The 16626-nt window shown below is 32.3% G+C and overlaps 1 protein-coding gene across 1 annotated transcript in view; it reads right to left on the bottom strand.

The window, feature by feature from the left end:
- The window catches only part of LOC145239967 (integrator complex subunit 9-like), a 137057-nt gene that overhangs the window by 63387 nt on the left and 57044 nt on the right, over nucleotides 1–16626 (bottom strand). Inside the window, exons 8-10 of the mRNA XM_080103554.1 lie at nucleotides 12969–13058; nucleotides 7315–7359; nucleotides 3543–3654 (exon numbers count right to left, since the gene is read on the bottom strand). Of these exons, the coding sequence (XP_079959680.1) occupies nucleotides 3543–3654; nucleotides 7315–7359; nucleotides 12969–13058 (247 nt within the window). The remainder of the gene's footprint in view (nucleotides 1–3542; nucleotides 3655–7314; nucleotides 7360–12968; nucleotides 13059–16626) is intronic.

Below are 16626 nucleotides of genomic sequence, written 5' to 3'. Positions count from 1 at the left end.
TTTATAAAATTATTTTAAAACACATATTTTTTTTTACATAGACATCACCATTTATCAAGGCCCAAAGACCACTCGAGGATAAGGGTTAAGAGTGTACAGTAGTCAGCTGAACTATAGTAATCGTTAGTAATGGAAATTCGGTAAATTTGTTAACTTAAGTGGAACGGCTCATCAAGAACTTGTTTACGTTGGACTTGAAGACAATCAGATTGTAGTCAGCAGGAAAGCAGAAGACAATTCCACAGGCATGCAATTCTAAGAAAGAAGCTTTTTTCATGGCATCTACGTTTAGGTATAGGCACAGATAAAGAGTGGGGTGAATTATTGATAGTGTTTTCAGCTATGCGCAAAATGTCATCTATTTACTCTATAGAAACGTCTTAACATAGAAATCCAAGCTTTTGAAGAGTAAAATCATTCCCATCTCTTGCCAAGCATGTTTTCAAATTATTAATAGAGTCCATGTCACATCAAGATTAATAGAGTCTATGTCACATCAAATTATTAATAAAGTCTATGTCACATCAAATTATTAATAGAGTCCATGTTACATCAAATTATTAATAAAGTCTATGTCACATCAAATTATTAATAGAGTCTATGTCACATCAAATTATTAATAGAGTCTATGTCACATCAAATTATTAATAGAGTCTATGTCACATCAAATTATTAATAGAGTCTATGTCACATCAAATTATTATAGAGTCTATGTCACATCAAATTATTAATAGAGCCTATGTCACATCAAATTATTAATAAAGTCTATGTCACATCAAATTATTAATAGAGTCCATGTTACATCAAGATTAATAGAGTCTATGTCACATCAAGATTAATGAGTCTATGTCACATCAAGTTTTTAATAGAGTCTATGTCACATCAAGTTTTTAATAAAGTCTATGTCACATCAAATTATTAATAAAGTCTATGTCACATCAAATTATTAATAGAGTCTATGTCACATCAAATTATTAATAGAGTCTATGTCACATCAAGTTTTCTAAGTTTTTGTTAATAACAAACGCCAAACACAGTAATACATGACTTTAAGCCTGGGTTTTTTGAGGGTCAATCATCCAGTGCAATGAAATTGCTGAAGAGATTGAATTGAAGCTCTTGCTGTGTAACACTTTGCTTCATCTGTCATCCATTTCTTATACCGTGGAACATTTGTGGATGCGTCTCTTCAAAATAAGCTTCTTTCTTTCTTCCTTCCTTCGAGACTATGATAATACATTTACAACCTCAAATTTCCCACTTTTCTAGCAACCACCTGTAGTTTTGGTACTTATTAATTTTTTCAAAATTGATGACTATATACCTATTTTTTTACGGCTGAGAATTTTATTTTTATTTTATTGGCCGACCGACATTACAATACGCTTAAACATGATATTTTAATTTATGTAGATTGTGCATGTATTGTTATAGAATTAATCCTCTGTTGGTTATTATATACTACCAGGGAGTATCCGGCATTGCCCGGGTGGAGGATATTGGCACAAGGATGAAGCGATGTTAAGAATGGCTTTCACATGGTTAAAATAAAAAAAAAAGATAGAAAGAAGTGAGTAATTAGTTTTCAAAGCTAACTATTAGGCCAAAGAGGATGATGAATTCAATGAGTTGGTAATTAACTTTTGCCTGGGTGGAGGATATTGGCACAAGGACAAAATAAAAATAGAAAAAAATAGATAGAGAGGTGGGATCAAACTCAAAAATGTAGGATAATTAGTCTTCCTCGCTAACCATTAGGCCAAAGAGGACAGTGAATTCAATGAATTAGTAATTAACTTAGGAATCATAGGAGATGCCACGCATACGCAGAAATGAACGTTGCTTTTAAATCTGGGTAGGGGCCCGGTAAGCTTCCCGCTTTATTAAATGCTGCTTTTAAACCTGGCATTGATTAAACTGCACAAGTACAAAAAAAATTTTAAAAACAGGACTTGGGTGCCATCAGTCAGAAACAAAACGGAAAGCAAAAAATTTTTTTAACGCCGCATGCTGGGCAAAAACTCGCATAACTTGAGTTCATAAGCAAATACGTTATCGATGGGACCACAATGACACATGTTATGACATTGCAAATTTATCTTTTTAAAACGAAAGAATAGAACGACCGTTTATGCATGCACGGTTTACAAACAACGTCGAAACCAACATTTTTACCTGACCCTACCCTTCAAACAAAACAACATTTCTACATGAAATAATTGATTATTTTTTTTCTAATTTTTCAATATTATGTGTCCGAGAGATCGCTCTTCCTAACAACATCACGTTCGTGCCAGCCTGATGCAGACAACAAGTTTTTAGCACACATACAAACACAAATACACAGACGACTGAGATTTATAATAAATTTTACTTAAATTTGAACATTACTCCTCTAATAAATGTTAATTAAAAAAAGATCTTAGAAATCAACTAAAATAAACCCTACTTAAATATTTTGTCAAATGATAATATTTAATATTTTGTTAAATAATAATATTTAATATTCTGTCAAATAAAAATATTTAATATTTTGTTAAATAATAATATTTAATATTTTGTCAAATAATAATATTTAATATTTTGTCAAATAATAATATTTAATATTGTTAAATAAAAATATTTAATATTTTGTTAAATAATAATATTTAATATTTTGCTAAATAATAATATTTAATATTTTGTTAAATAAAAATATGAAATATTTTGTTAAATAAAAATATTAAATATTTTTTCAAATAATAATATTTAATATTTTGTCAAATAATAATATTTAATATTTTGTCAAATAATAATATTTAATATTTTGTTAAATAATAATATTTAATATTTTGTCAAATAATAATATTTAATATTTTGTTAAATAATAATATTTAATACTTTGTTAAATAATAATATTTAATATTTTGTGAAATAATATTTAATATTTTGTCAAATAATAATATTTAATACTTTGTTAAATAATAATATTTAATATTTTGTTAAATAATAATATTTAATATTTTGTCAAATAATAATATTTAATATTTTGTCAAATAATAATATTTAATATTTTGTCAAATAATAATATTTAATATTTTGTCAAATAATAATATTTAATATATTGTCAAATAATAATATTTAATATTTTGTCAAATAATAATATTTAATATTTTTTCAAATAATAATATTTAATATTTTTTCAAATAATAATATTTAATATTTTGTCAAATAATAATATTTAATATTTTGTCAAATAATAATATTTAATATATTGTTAAATAATAATATTTAATATTTTGTCAAATAATAATATTTAATATTTTGTCAAATAATAATATTTAATATTTTTTCAAATAATAATATTTAATATTTTGTCAAATAATAATATTTAATATTTTGTCAAATAATAATATTTAATATTTTGTCAAATAATAATATTTAATATTTTGTCAAATAATAATATTTAATATTTTTTCAAATAATAATATTTAATATATTGTTAAATAATAATATTTAATATTTTGTTAAATAATAGAAAATTTTCACCAAAAGCAACAAACCTGCTTTCATGCAAAATTCCCCAATCATGGAATCCGGATTTGCCAAAGGTCTTTGAGATAAACAACTCAAGATTAAAACGTCAGCATCTTTCAGGGGACTTGTCTCCATCGGCTACAAATAAACAAAAACTATTAACTATGATGCAACATTTATATTTTTGATAAAACTGTGAAATTTAAATTTTCAATGAGACAATTCTGTGGCAATATTTAAATGTAGATAATAAAACACAAAAATTTCCAAGTAAAGTTAAAATGAAGAAAATGGAAAATTCTATTAGAAGTTTAAAGTTTAGAAGTAAAACTACATGACAAGATATGACGTCACAGAGAGGAAGTAATTAGTGAGACGTGGTGAAAAAATTTATCAGTTCATTTGGACATTAGCAAATGTTTCACTGAATACCTTGATATCATTGGCTTAATCTAAGTCCAACAGCGACACTAGGAGACTCTCTTAAAGCATTCAAAGTGACTCAGTCAATGATGTAATTAAAAAATGTTCACGAAAGGACAAATCGTTGCTGAACACCAGACAGAAAAATTTCCGACATCTCAGACTACTGTTCACCAAGTACTACCGACCTTTAAAGCAGCTTTTTCTTCACCCTTTGTCAGAAAAATCACTCATTTGAATGAGGACTGAGCGACAAAAAAGGAGAAGCGAGAGTTACTGGAGCTGCCGATAACACATCCACTGTATTATCTACTCTCCATTAAAAAAATAAATAAACCTTGATATTATTTAAAAAAAAAAAAAATAAACCTTGATATCATTGGCTTAATCTAAGTCCAACAGCGACACCAGGAGACTCTCTTAAAGCATTCAAAGTGACTCAGTAATTAAAAAATGTTCATGAAAAGACATATCTTTGCTGAACACTAGACCGAATATCAAAAGGTTCCGAATCCTCACCATACATGCATATGCAGGATCGTGTTGAGCAGTAGTATACTGAGAAGTTTAGCTGGAATACCATTTGCTTGCATAACATTTTAGAGGTTGCTGCAGTCAACAGAATCGAATACAGCAACAAAATTAATTAAACAGGTGACTGCCTTTTTCTCAAATCACCAATGAAGTTCAAAAATTTATTTTTAGAGTGAACATCTCATCAGTGCATCCACAGATAAAAATCACATTTGTTTGGCCTCGTTCTGGAATCACACTGTGATTGGCATCATCTTAAAAGAATGAAAGCGACACAGCAGTCAGCGTGATATCATGGTAGTTGCTGGAAAGTACCAGAATATTGCGTACTTATTCAGAAGATAATTCAATTTCCGGCAACTTTGCATCGGCATTTTCCGTCAGGTAAGCAGCTGAAAAATGTCAACGCAATTAGCAACCCAGCAATAAACTGTCAACAGGCGACAATTTTCAATAAAATCGTGAAATTCATTTAAATAAGAAAAAAAATGTTTTTTAATTGAAAAGAAATTACAGCTGTTTCTTTTTTGGCTTAGAAAAAATGAGAGCATCATCATCCCTAGCTCCTATCCTCAAGGCTGCCCACAGAAAAGATGAAACAACTGCATCAACGAGAATTCGAAGAGTACCAGCATCAAATCTGAACAAACAATGGATCGAGAATGGTGGTGGATGAACATTGGACCTGGTCGACATGACAGAACTTCCAACCCTTGGACGGGGAGGGGGGGGGATAAAATTGATGAGACATCGCTTTCTGTTTAGATCGATTTTTTAACAAAGCAAAAAAAGTGTAACTCTACGTTCAAGATCACAAAACAGAATGACATACTTTTCTTGAAAAATTGGCTTTCATATAATTAAACTTATGGTGACTGTTTTTATGTTTTACAATTTTGTTTTCAGCATTTTTGTTTGTCTTATTTGATTGCAACACTACATTTTGAATTTATCGTCTCTGGTAGATTCTACTTTCTTTAGGTGATTTTATTATGGGAATTGGAATTGGTAATTGTATCAGAACAGAATCGGGAATATAGAACAGTATCAGTAATTGCATAAAAATGGGAAAAAATATTGGAATCGTCCATAGCTAATGAAGATAACTTGCACATCGCACAGAACAAGCGACGAGTCACTAGTCTGTCATGGAGATCAAATAATCTTAAACCGTGATGCGTTTCTAGCGAAGATCACATCATGCTTCTCACATCTTACAAAAGAAACTGAAATTCAATTCGAACGGCCATATTAAATAGTACCTATTTACAATGCCTCCCCACGGGACAGAGTTAGACACCAGGGTCGTTTTTTAACGTGGAGAAAAGGTACAAAAATAAAAAAATTGTCTCAGTCGTGAAGGATTTCTCCCCCACTGAAAGAGAACGAGAAATGGAAGTGCCGCATCTGAAGAACAGATACTACACTTTGATCTTGGCCAAAATTTTTGATTGAATAATAGTTGTTTACCTTACAATGTAAATTTTATTTCTTTTTTTTTTTGCTTCCTTTGTAACGTGGGGTATGGGGCAGCCAAACCAGCTGCCAACATTGCCCTGCTTTTTATTGAACCCAACCGAGAGCTCTTTTTAGTATCCTCGTTGTTTCCTTAAGTGCAATTGTCTGGATCTCTTTTGCACTTGGTTCACCAGGAATATTACTTAGGTAGGACTTCAGGTTCTTCTTCATAAGCCCTGTGGCGCCTATAATAACTGGTATGATTGATATCTCTCTCAGATTCCAGTTTCTTTTCATATCATACATGAGACCTTGATATTTGGTCTGTTTCTCCCTTTCAACTCTGTTCAGACCACCATCATTAGATTTCTCCCCCACTGAAAGAGAACGAGAAATGGAAGTGCTGCATCTGAAGAACAGATACTACACTTTGATCTTGGCCAAAATGCCAATGAATTGTAGTTCACAATTTTTGATTAAATAATATAATAGTTGTTTACCTTACAATGTAAATTTTATTTCTTTTTTTTTTTATTTGCTTCCTTTGTAACGTTGGGTATGGGGCAGCCAAATCAGCTACCAACATTGCTCTGCTTTTTATTGAAACCAACCAAGAGCTCTTTTTAGTATCCTCGTTGTTTCCTTAAGTGCAATTGTCTGAATCTTTTTTGTATTTGGTTCACCAGTAATATTAGTTAGATAGGATTTCAGGTTCTTCTTCATAAGCTCTGTGGCACCTATAATAACTGGTATGATTGATATCTCCCTAAAATTCCAATTTCTTTTCATATCACACATGAGACCTTGATATTGGTGTGTTTCTCTTTTTCAGCTCTGTTCAGACCTCCATCCTTAGGGACACTCACTTCAACCAAGTTTTCCACGCTGTCTGACTTATTCCATATAACTATGGCAGGTTTCACAGGAGAATTTCCAAGGTAGGTGGCTGTAGGTATTACATGGTCGTAATGTATGGTATATAAGTCATTTCCAACTGTTCTTTCAAGTTGATGTTCCTAGGATTTGCTGCTACACTGGATGTTTAACTTTTTACAGATGGTCCAGTGGAGGTACTTACATACTCCATCATGTCTCACTGTGTAGTGGCCATCCCCCAAAAGAACCTTGCAACTTGATACTAGATGACTCACATTTTCCAATTCCGTGTGGCAAAACCTGCATTGGTTGTCATTAGTGAAACCTGCCATCTTTTTCTGTATAGGTTTACGAATGCACAAATAAATAAAAATTTAAAAATAAAATTATGTTACTACATCCCAGACAACATCAGGTACATACAGCTAGTTTTAAGCATTTTTTTTTTCTCTTGATATATAAAAAAACAAAAAACAAATACATATAAAAAATAAACAAATCGCTTACCTTAGGATGTGTGGTCAAGGTGGAAGAACCAGAAATATAGACAATCTAAAATAAAAAAAAATATATATATATACATATATCAGGTTTTGAACTAATAGAAGTGTTCACTTGTGGTTTGGTTTGCTTAACAACAAATCAAACCTTTTTGGAGTTATTTAATAGGAATCTATTAAAAGCATCATCATTATCATCGTTTTGCTTGCAAACACCTTTTTTTATGATCAATAAATCTGGTAGAGCAAAGACTCAAATAAACTATCAGCTGATTAGGAAAAAAAAATGGTGCAAGTCCATAACCACCCCAACAATCATAATATCATACACCAAAAATCATAAATTGATCGAGTGGTTTTATTTTAAAAAGAAACAAATTTAAATTTAATTTTTGAGATGAGGATTGGTTATTCGTATTATTTGGATTCATCGAACTACTGTTCTCATCTTGAGCGTGATTTTCACAACGTTTCGGTCGATGTAACCGCTTACCTTCTTCAGGTGTATCTTGTTGAACTCAGGAATGTTTCTGTCAAACTCAGGAATTCGGACGGAATTTCAAGTGGAACCCTTTATTTACATCACGGGGGTAGCATGCTCTTGTTCTGTCAGCCATGATTGGATAGAGGTCATGACTGATAGAGATTACTGAATATTTCAAACTTGTGAGATTTTTTCGGTTGCCCACACTGACCTGTGGTGCAGTGGTTAGAGAACTTGGAAAAATCAATTGTAAAAAGTGATATCATCCTGAAGGTTGAAGGTTCAATCCTCAGTGTGGGCGACCGAAAATTACAATTGCGAATGACTTAGAACCTCTATCCAGTCATGGCTGACGGAACAAGTGCACGCTACCCCTATAAAGTAAATAAAGGGTTCCGCTCAAAATTCTGTCGAAATTCCCAAGTTCAACAGAAACATTCCTGAGTTTGACAAGATATACCTGAAGAAGGTCAGAGGTTACATCGACCGAAACGTTGTGAAAATCCCACTCAAGATGAGAACAGTCGTCCGAAGAATCCAAATAATCTGAATAACTAAATTTTATGGCTAAACAACAACTGATGATCTCTCAACACTATTTTGCAAATAATTCAGACTTGTGACATTTTAGAAAGCCATTCTTAACATGGGAAAAGTAGCGGTATATCCACTGAAAATTCATACCCTTAGAGATGTCATAAGAGGAAAATCAGTTCACAATGGAGAAAGAAAAAGATAACCAACTGGCCTTCCTTGATATACTCATATCACGCACAGAGCATGGGTTTAAGACATCCGTATATCGCAAGCCTACCTTCACCGGACAATACCTAAACTTCAACTCCCATCACCCATACAGTATCAAACATGGAATCGCACGCTGCTTACAACATCGAGCAGAGACAATAAGTAGCGACACCATTACATACCACCAAGAAATGGTCAGGTTGAAGAATACCCTCCGTCGTAACAACTACCCCGATAGCATACTATCCACCAGACGTGTTAATAGTATAAGAGAGGAGAATGAAACCCAAAAACCTCCAACGGTCTGCCTACCATACATACGAGGCATCTCCGAAAAGATTCAGAGAATATGTGCCCCCTACAACATCAGGACGGTATTCAAAAGCGAGTCAACACTCAGACGACACCTGGTACGAGTGAAGCCCCGCATGGAGGAGAACATGACCAAAAACTGCATATACTCCATCCCATGCAGTTGCAGAAAGGTTTACAAGGGTGAAACATGCCGCCCCCTTAAAGTAAGGGTGGAAGAACACCGAAAAGCGGTAACTAAAGGGGAGACGAAAAAATCGGGCATAGCCAACCATGTCTGGATGGAGAGGGGGGATCATCGCCCCCTATGGGATGAAGTAAAAATAATAAACAGAGAGACCCACTGGAAAGTGAGAAAACTTAAAGAAACAGCTCACATGCTCGGACATAACAACCTACTGAGCAAACCAAGCATAGAGCTGAATGCAATTTGGACACCTTTGATAGAGAGAGAAAACCTTGAATAACAACATAGGTTTAACATTAACAAAAACCAACTAAGAATTGTCCTAGTGACATATGGCCGAGTGGTCCTAGACGTTGTATCAAAGTTTACAGTTACCCAAAGGTGCTGAGTTCAATCCTGAACGAAGGCAGTGAAAAAAGTAACATTGAAAAACAGAGAATCAGCAACTATGTCCCAAAGCCTAGCTGGAGTCCGAACACGGTACCCCCGTAATAATAATAAAGGGTTGGGTTCGAGACTCCTAACAAACCGTTCACCTGACGAAGGCCGGAGGGCAAAAAACGGCCGAAACGTTGTGACAATAACAACCAAGATGAGGAAGTCAGTCCGACAATCTCAATCAATGAATAGATACCATTGTTTTTATGTGAAATTCAGTTTTACGATTTCCAAAAATCTCGTCCCAATTCTGTAGAAGTACTAAAATAATTATTAACGAAAAAAGAAATTTGTGAAATCTATAGAAATTATGCAATTTCGCTAGATTTTGCTAAAGAAAAAACAAAAGTTGACAAGGGAGGTAATTAAGTTTTAAATTTCTGAGAACCGAGTTACTTCCCCCTTTGGTTACCGTGTTTGTTTCTCATATGACTTTTCTCGAAAAGTGTTTTTCATTATTAATTATTTTTCTATCTTAGCGTTCTTCATAATTTTGGGATATGTTACTCTTTGCTACATGACAATTACGTGGGTAACATTTGTTTTACTTCAAATTCAATTTTTTTTTTTTTTTTTTTTTTTTTTACACAGTGATCACCACTTATCAAGGCCCGGAAGCCACTCAGGGATAAGGGTTATTGCAAGTACATTACGTTAGTGTGGAGATTTGATGAAGTGTTTACTTAAGGGGGCGGTTCATTAGGAATTTGTTAACATTGGACTTGAAGACATCCAAGTTGTAGTCCGGTGGGAAGCAGGCAGACGGAACAGAGTTCCACAGGCGTGCAGTTCTAAGAAAGAAGCTTTGTTCATTCTTACAATGTAAAATCACCAAACTGTTTTTGGTGTCTTTTATTCAAATCTTGAAGATATTTTTTCTGCCAAAATTCATTCAAGTTTTCGGCAGATGTATATGTCTTATGTTCTTGTTCCGCTATATAAAAAAAAAGAAAGAAAAATCTGTATGATGTACGTACCCATCACGAAATGAAAATATCACATTCCAAAAATCACACATAAATTGATTAATTAGCTTTGTTTTTAAAATAATAAAATTTTATAAGTAACCAAAGAGCGGCTTTCTTATCTGCCATTTTGAAAACAATCTAAAGAAAAAATAGAGATCACTCAATAATTTAAACTTGTGAGATTTACGTTGTAATGCCTACGAATTACCATTAATCACTTAAAGTTAATTTTCTTTATTAAAATAAAACTACTTGATCAATTTATGTGATTTTTGGAATATGATATTTTCGTTTCATCACGGATACATACACGTCATACAGATCTATTTCTTTATTTAATTTTTTTTTTAATATAGGGGGAATTCTGGACAAAAAACAAAACCTTTTATGTTAAATTTATATAGAAAACTTAAAACCGCCTTAATTTATTTTTATAATTTGAAAATTTATTTAATTGATAGTATCCCGGAGAATTAAAAAGAAAATTCACTAAGATATTAATTTTAGAGGGAGATGGGAGGGTATGTATATATCCATCAATTTCTTTATCTATCTATATCTATACTCCCTATAAATTTGTTTTTTTATGTATTGATATTCATATAAAAATTCCTTTTTTCTATTTATTTAAAAAGAAAATACAACTTTCTTATATATGAGTTGTGGAATTGCATTCACTAGCAAAAGATCTAGCTAATTTGCATATTCTTTTAAACATTCATTTTAATTAATTCCCTATTAGTTTTTTTGTTTCGGTTTTCTTATGGAATGATCATCTTTAGTTAACTATTGTGTGTAATTATATTCATGCAGATATTCTACATGATTTATACTTGCATAATATTTGTATAAAAAAGTTTGCAGTAAACACAAAATTGTTTCCATATATATTTATGTATACGTATATATATATTTGTTTAAAAAATTTTGCCTACCAAACTCTTCCTAGAGTTTTTGCTCTACAGACATGAAACTTCATATATGAGGTATTTGAACCCATGCAAAACTTTATATTTGGGTTTTATACCGAGAAAATCAGTACAAAAGTATGAACAAAAAAAATTGAAATTTGCCAGATGAAGGTGGAACGACGGCATTACGAATACGCATGCATAACATAGTAGCTATTGGTCTATGTTTTAATTTTAAGCTTAGCAGAAAACATGTCTTCATAGCTCAGTCATTAACAGCAGAGGAAAAAATAAATCGTAAGCGAAGTGTTTTGGTTTCAATGCTCGGTGGTGGCACACGAGTCATTTTTTTTTTTTTTAAACTTTTTAAATCTTTACTATATATTGGGTCCAACATAATATGATAATAAATACAAAATTTGCATTAATCAAAATAGCGTATTTTACGACCGGGCAATGCCGGGTGCCTTGCAAGTTCTTTTATGTTTTCCTTTGCCATCTCCTGCCAACTGATGCTGATTTCTCAACTGCTCTCCATCTGCTAACCCAAGCAGTCTCTTCTATTTCTCTTTTAATATGTTCTGAACAAATAACCTAAAGAATTAAAAAGGAAATTTAATTATTTTTAGTGTTGTGGTGGCACCCACTCATTTACATATGTGGATAATATTACACATAAATAACAAGACTTGGTTAGTCTGAGTGTGTGTTAACCAGAAGCCACCGAAAGGCCGAGCCGAGAGCAGATATGGGTACTGGTCGCGGTAAGAGTTCCCTGACGAACACCCTCAAAAAACAATGATTTCTCCCGCGCAGCCGCAAAGGACATGTTTTAGTTGCCATAGTAACAACACTTTTTATCGACATTGTTTTACTGTTTATGAATATTGAAATAAAAGACATTACTACACATTTATTAATAATATCTCACTTTTAATCACTTTTATCGACTTTTTAAAACTTTTTTTTTACTCTTTTTAAATGACAACGTTAATGTTTATGAATATTGAAATAAAACATTACTACACATTTATTAATATCTTTTTTTTTCTTTACTGTTTATGTGTCAATTTTATCGACTTTTTTTTTTTACTGTTTATGTGTCAATTTTATCGACTTTTTCTTTTCTTATATTGAATATTGAAATAAAAGACATTACTACACATTTATTAATAATATCTTTTTTTTTTTACTGTTTTACTGTTTGTGTCACTTTTATCGACTTTTTCTTTTATGAAACTTATCTAAACTTATCTAAATAACAAGACTCGGTTAGTCTGAGTGTGTGTTAACCAGAAGCCACCGAAGGCCGAGCCGAGAGCAGATATGTTCTCCAGCCAAGACTGTCTTACCTGACAACCATTATGTAAATATACTGTAAATATACTTTTCCTAATACACTTCTTATTGATCTACCTTTGTTTGTTGAGTCTTCATTTGTATTGCCTTATACGTTATCTGGTTCAACCTGCAAACATAACAGTTGGCGACGAAGATGAACGTCAAACATAACATTTAGAAAGAGAGTGGCATCGTATACATCTGTCAAATTCCTAAAAGGAAACAATTATGAAAAAAAAACAAAAAACATGCCTATTTAAATAAGTGACCTACTTTTTCAAATCCAGAAGTAATAATCCAATTGCTACTTCCAAGACAGACCCCTGAACTGGTTGCCATTGCATTCAAAGCACCAAAAAATTCCTGAAAAGAGAAAAATTAAAATAAAATTTAAAAAATGGATTTAAAATATCAAAAGATAGTCACCAGCTAAAAATAGAATAAATTGAACTAATTTCCGAGAAAAAAAAAACTCCTTTCTTATTCAATTTGATTAGTCGGACCTGTGGAAATTCCACAGCAGCATCTCTCATATATAACATATTGCTGCCAGGCATTCTGTAAACATTCACTGTGAATGGAGACCCCGCAATATTATTGTAGCCCTTTTGTTAAAACTGTTACAGTATTTATCTAAGTAATTTGATTAGTGTTAGAATATATCTGGTTATTACGATTGTTCTCCAATATCTTTATAGGAGTCTGTAACATATTTCCTCTGCATGGACACCCAGTGAGAACACGGTCCTGGATATGACCTTAAACTATATCCGATGGTGACGCCCTAGCTTGAAGGCTTTGGGGAGTGTGAAGCCACCCTTTAATTGCCATTGCTCCCAGGTCCACTCTGACCTGGACTGGTAGTAGTTGGTTGGTTGTTTTTGTTTTACGACATATCAACTCTTTTCAGGTTATTTAATGCCGAATTCAGTGATTTTGAAGAAAAATTTTTTAATGGAATATTTTTGTTTTTTTCAAGTTAGTTTCTATTTACCCCATAGTTGGGACCCTAACAGGTACTACTACTCCGAGTCAGAGTGGACCTGAGAGCAATGACAATTAAGGGGTGGCTCCACAGTCCCCAAAGCTTGCAAGCTGGGGCCCCACCATCGGATATAGTTTAAGGTCATATCCAGGACCTGGACTGGTAGTACCTGTTAGGGTCCCAACTATGGGTTAAATAGAAACCGACGTGAAAACAACAAATATATTCTATTAAAAAATTGTTCTTCAAAATCTTTGGATTCGTCATTAAATAACCTGGAAAGGGTTGATATGCCATAAAACAAAAACAACCAACCAACCAGTGAGAACGGAAACCCCATGATATCATAATACCATTTTTAGACAGAACAGATACTATCCTTGGATCCTAGCCAGAAGACCAAGAAGGTATATTTTAGTTTCACGTACAGCCCAAAAGCGCCATTATTTTTTTTTTTTTTACATTGTGTCTTTCTATCCTCCTTTTTAATAAATAGGATCTCCCGATCGAATAATGTATAATCTGGAAATCGTGACACACGTACGTACGTACGTACATACGTTAAAGATACAACAGTATTAATACATAGATACTCAAGTGAAATATGGCAGTTAAAAACAGAACAACAGAAAACTTATAAACATACATATCAGTCAAAAGTTATGGTCCTCTCCACCAAACTTTCACGAGGAACACTCGTCTATCTGAAAACACTCTCAATAATTTCCTTCACTCTTTATCTGTGCCTAAACCTAAACATAGATTCCATGAACAAAGTTTCTTTCTTAGAACTGCACACCTGTGGAACTCTCTTCCGTTTGCCTGCTTTCCGGTTGACTACAACGTGGTCGTCTTCAAGGCCAACGTAAACAAGTTCTTGATGAGCCATTGTCCTTAAGTAATCCAATTTACCAAATTTCCACTAACAATTGCTACGACATTGTCCCATTGATCACTGTATGCTTATTAACCCTTAACCTCAAGTGGCTTCTGGGCCTTGATAAGTGGTGACTCCTTTGTTAAAAAAAAAAGTTATTAGAAAAGAAATAATCTTCTATGACATGCCGGTAAAATGCACAAAATAGTGTCGCTTCAAGATAGAATCAGAAAAAACTGAACTTTCTTATATTCTTACATTCTACGTGTGCATCGATCGGAATAAAACAACTCAAAAACAAAAGTCGTTTCGTAAAGTGTGACTTCTAAACGTTACTTCATAAAATGTGATTTCTAAACGTTATTTCGTAAAATGTGATTTCTAAACGTTATTTCGTAAAATGTGATTTCTAAACGTTATTTCGTAAAATGTGATTTCTAAACGTTATTTCGTAAAATGTGATTTCTAAACGTTATTTCAGAAAATGTGATTTCTAAACGTTATTTCAGAAAATGTGATTTCTAAACGTTATTTCAGAAAATGTGATTTCTAAACATTATTTCAGAAAATGTGATTTCTAAATGTGATTTCTAAACGTTATTTCGTAAAATGTGATTTCTAAACATTATTTCAGAAAATGTGATTTCTAAATGTTATTTCGTAAAATGTGATTTCTAAACGTTATATCATAAAATGTGATTTCTAAACGTTATTTCAGAAAATGTGATTTCTAAACGTTATTTCGTAAAATGTGATTTCTAAACGTTATTTCGTAAAATGTGATTTCTAAACGTTATTTCGTAAAATGTGATTTCTAAACGTTATTTCGTAAAATGTGATTTCTAAATGTTATTTCGTAAAATGTGATTTCTAAACGTTATTTCATAAAATGTGATTTCTAAACATTATTTCAGAAAATGACATTTCTAAACGTTATTTCGTAAAATGTTATTTCTAAACGTTATTTCGTAAAATGTGATTTCTAAACGTTATTCCATAAAATGTGATTTCTAAACGTTATTTCAGAAAACGTTTTTTCGTAAAATGTGATTTCTAAACGTTATTTCATAAAATGTGATTTCTAAATGTTTTTTCGTAAAATGTGATTTCTAAACGTTGAAGTTATATAAATTTTTCTTTCATCATCGTAACAAATGACTTCCAAAAAAAGGATTTAAAGTTCATTCAGAATATATACTTAACATCATCATGATATTAGGTTTAACATCCATTTTTTATGTCGGCATGTGTTGGACAGCTTTTAAAAACTGATTTCTAAATTAACCTATCTCTGCTCAGATCTTTATTTATTACTAAACATTGTTATGTTCCACCTTAGGTGGAGTGGATATTCTGCATATAAACTGTTTCCAGGAGAAATGTTGTAAGCCCCTAGTGTCAGTGTGAGTCCTTGAATTGTGGATGGTTTCTAATTTTTTTTAAATAGGACTTTCTGGCTGTTCCATAGTTGAAACAGCCGTAGTTTTGATTAGATTAATGATCTGTAGAGTTTTATTCAGACTTAATAATCTTCTCCCCACTTAATATTAGCAATCACTCTCATTAGTTCAACTGATTTATTGCAGTTGATGCTTAGATATTTTATGTGAGGTTTGTAGGTTAGTTTTGTAATCTCTGCGACCGAGCCTGGGCAATCACACCTGAGGACATACACATGATATGAAACGAAATTGGAAATTAAAAGACGTTTCAATTATACCAGTCATCATAGGAGCAACTGGGCTTATGAAAAAGAACTTTAAAAAGTACATAGCAAGCATACCCGGTGAACCAAGTGCAAGTGAAATACAAACGATTGCACTGAAAGGGACGGCTAGAATCCTGAAAAGATCTCTTGGTTGGACTCACTAAAATAGGGGTAAGTGTCAGACATCTGGTTGGATGTCCCATCCCCTAGAAGAAAAAGTTTAAGAAAAATGAAAAAAAAAAAAAGATCATAGTCTCTAGGTGAGGGCCATATATAATCCATTGATGTATCTTGTGTAGTTTCTGACTTCCAACTAGACACACACAGAATTACGACTTTCCTATAGAAATCACATTTTACG

The sequence above is a fragment of the Euprymna scolopes genome, chromosome 19 (genome assembly GCF_053919585.1).
Source record: "Euprymna scolopes isolate OS-2025 chromosome 19, ASM5391958v1, whole genome shotgun sequence".
NCBI lineage: Eukaryota > Metazoa > Mollusca > Cephalopoda > Sepiida > Sepiolidae > Euprymna > Euprymna scolopes.
This window is presented reverse-complemented; position numbering and strand designations above follow the sequence as displayed.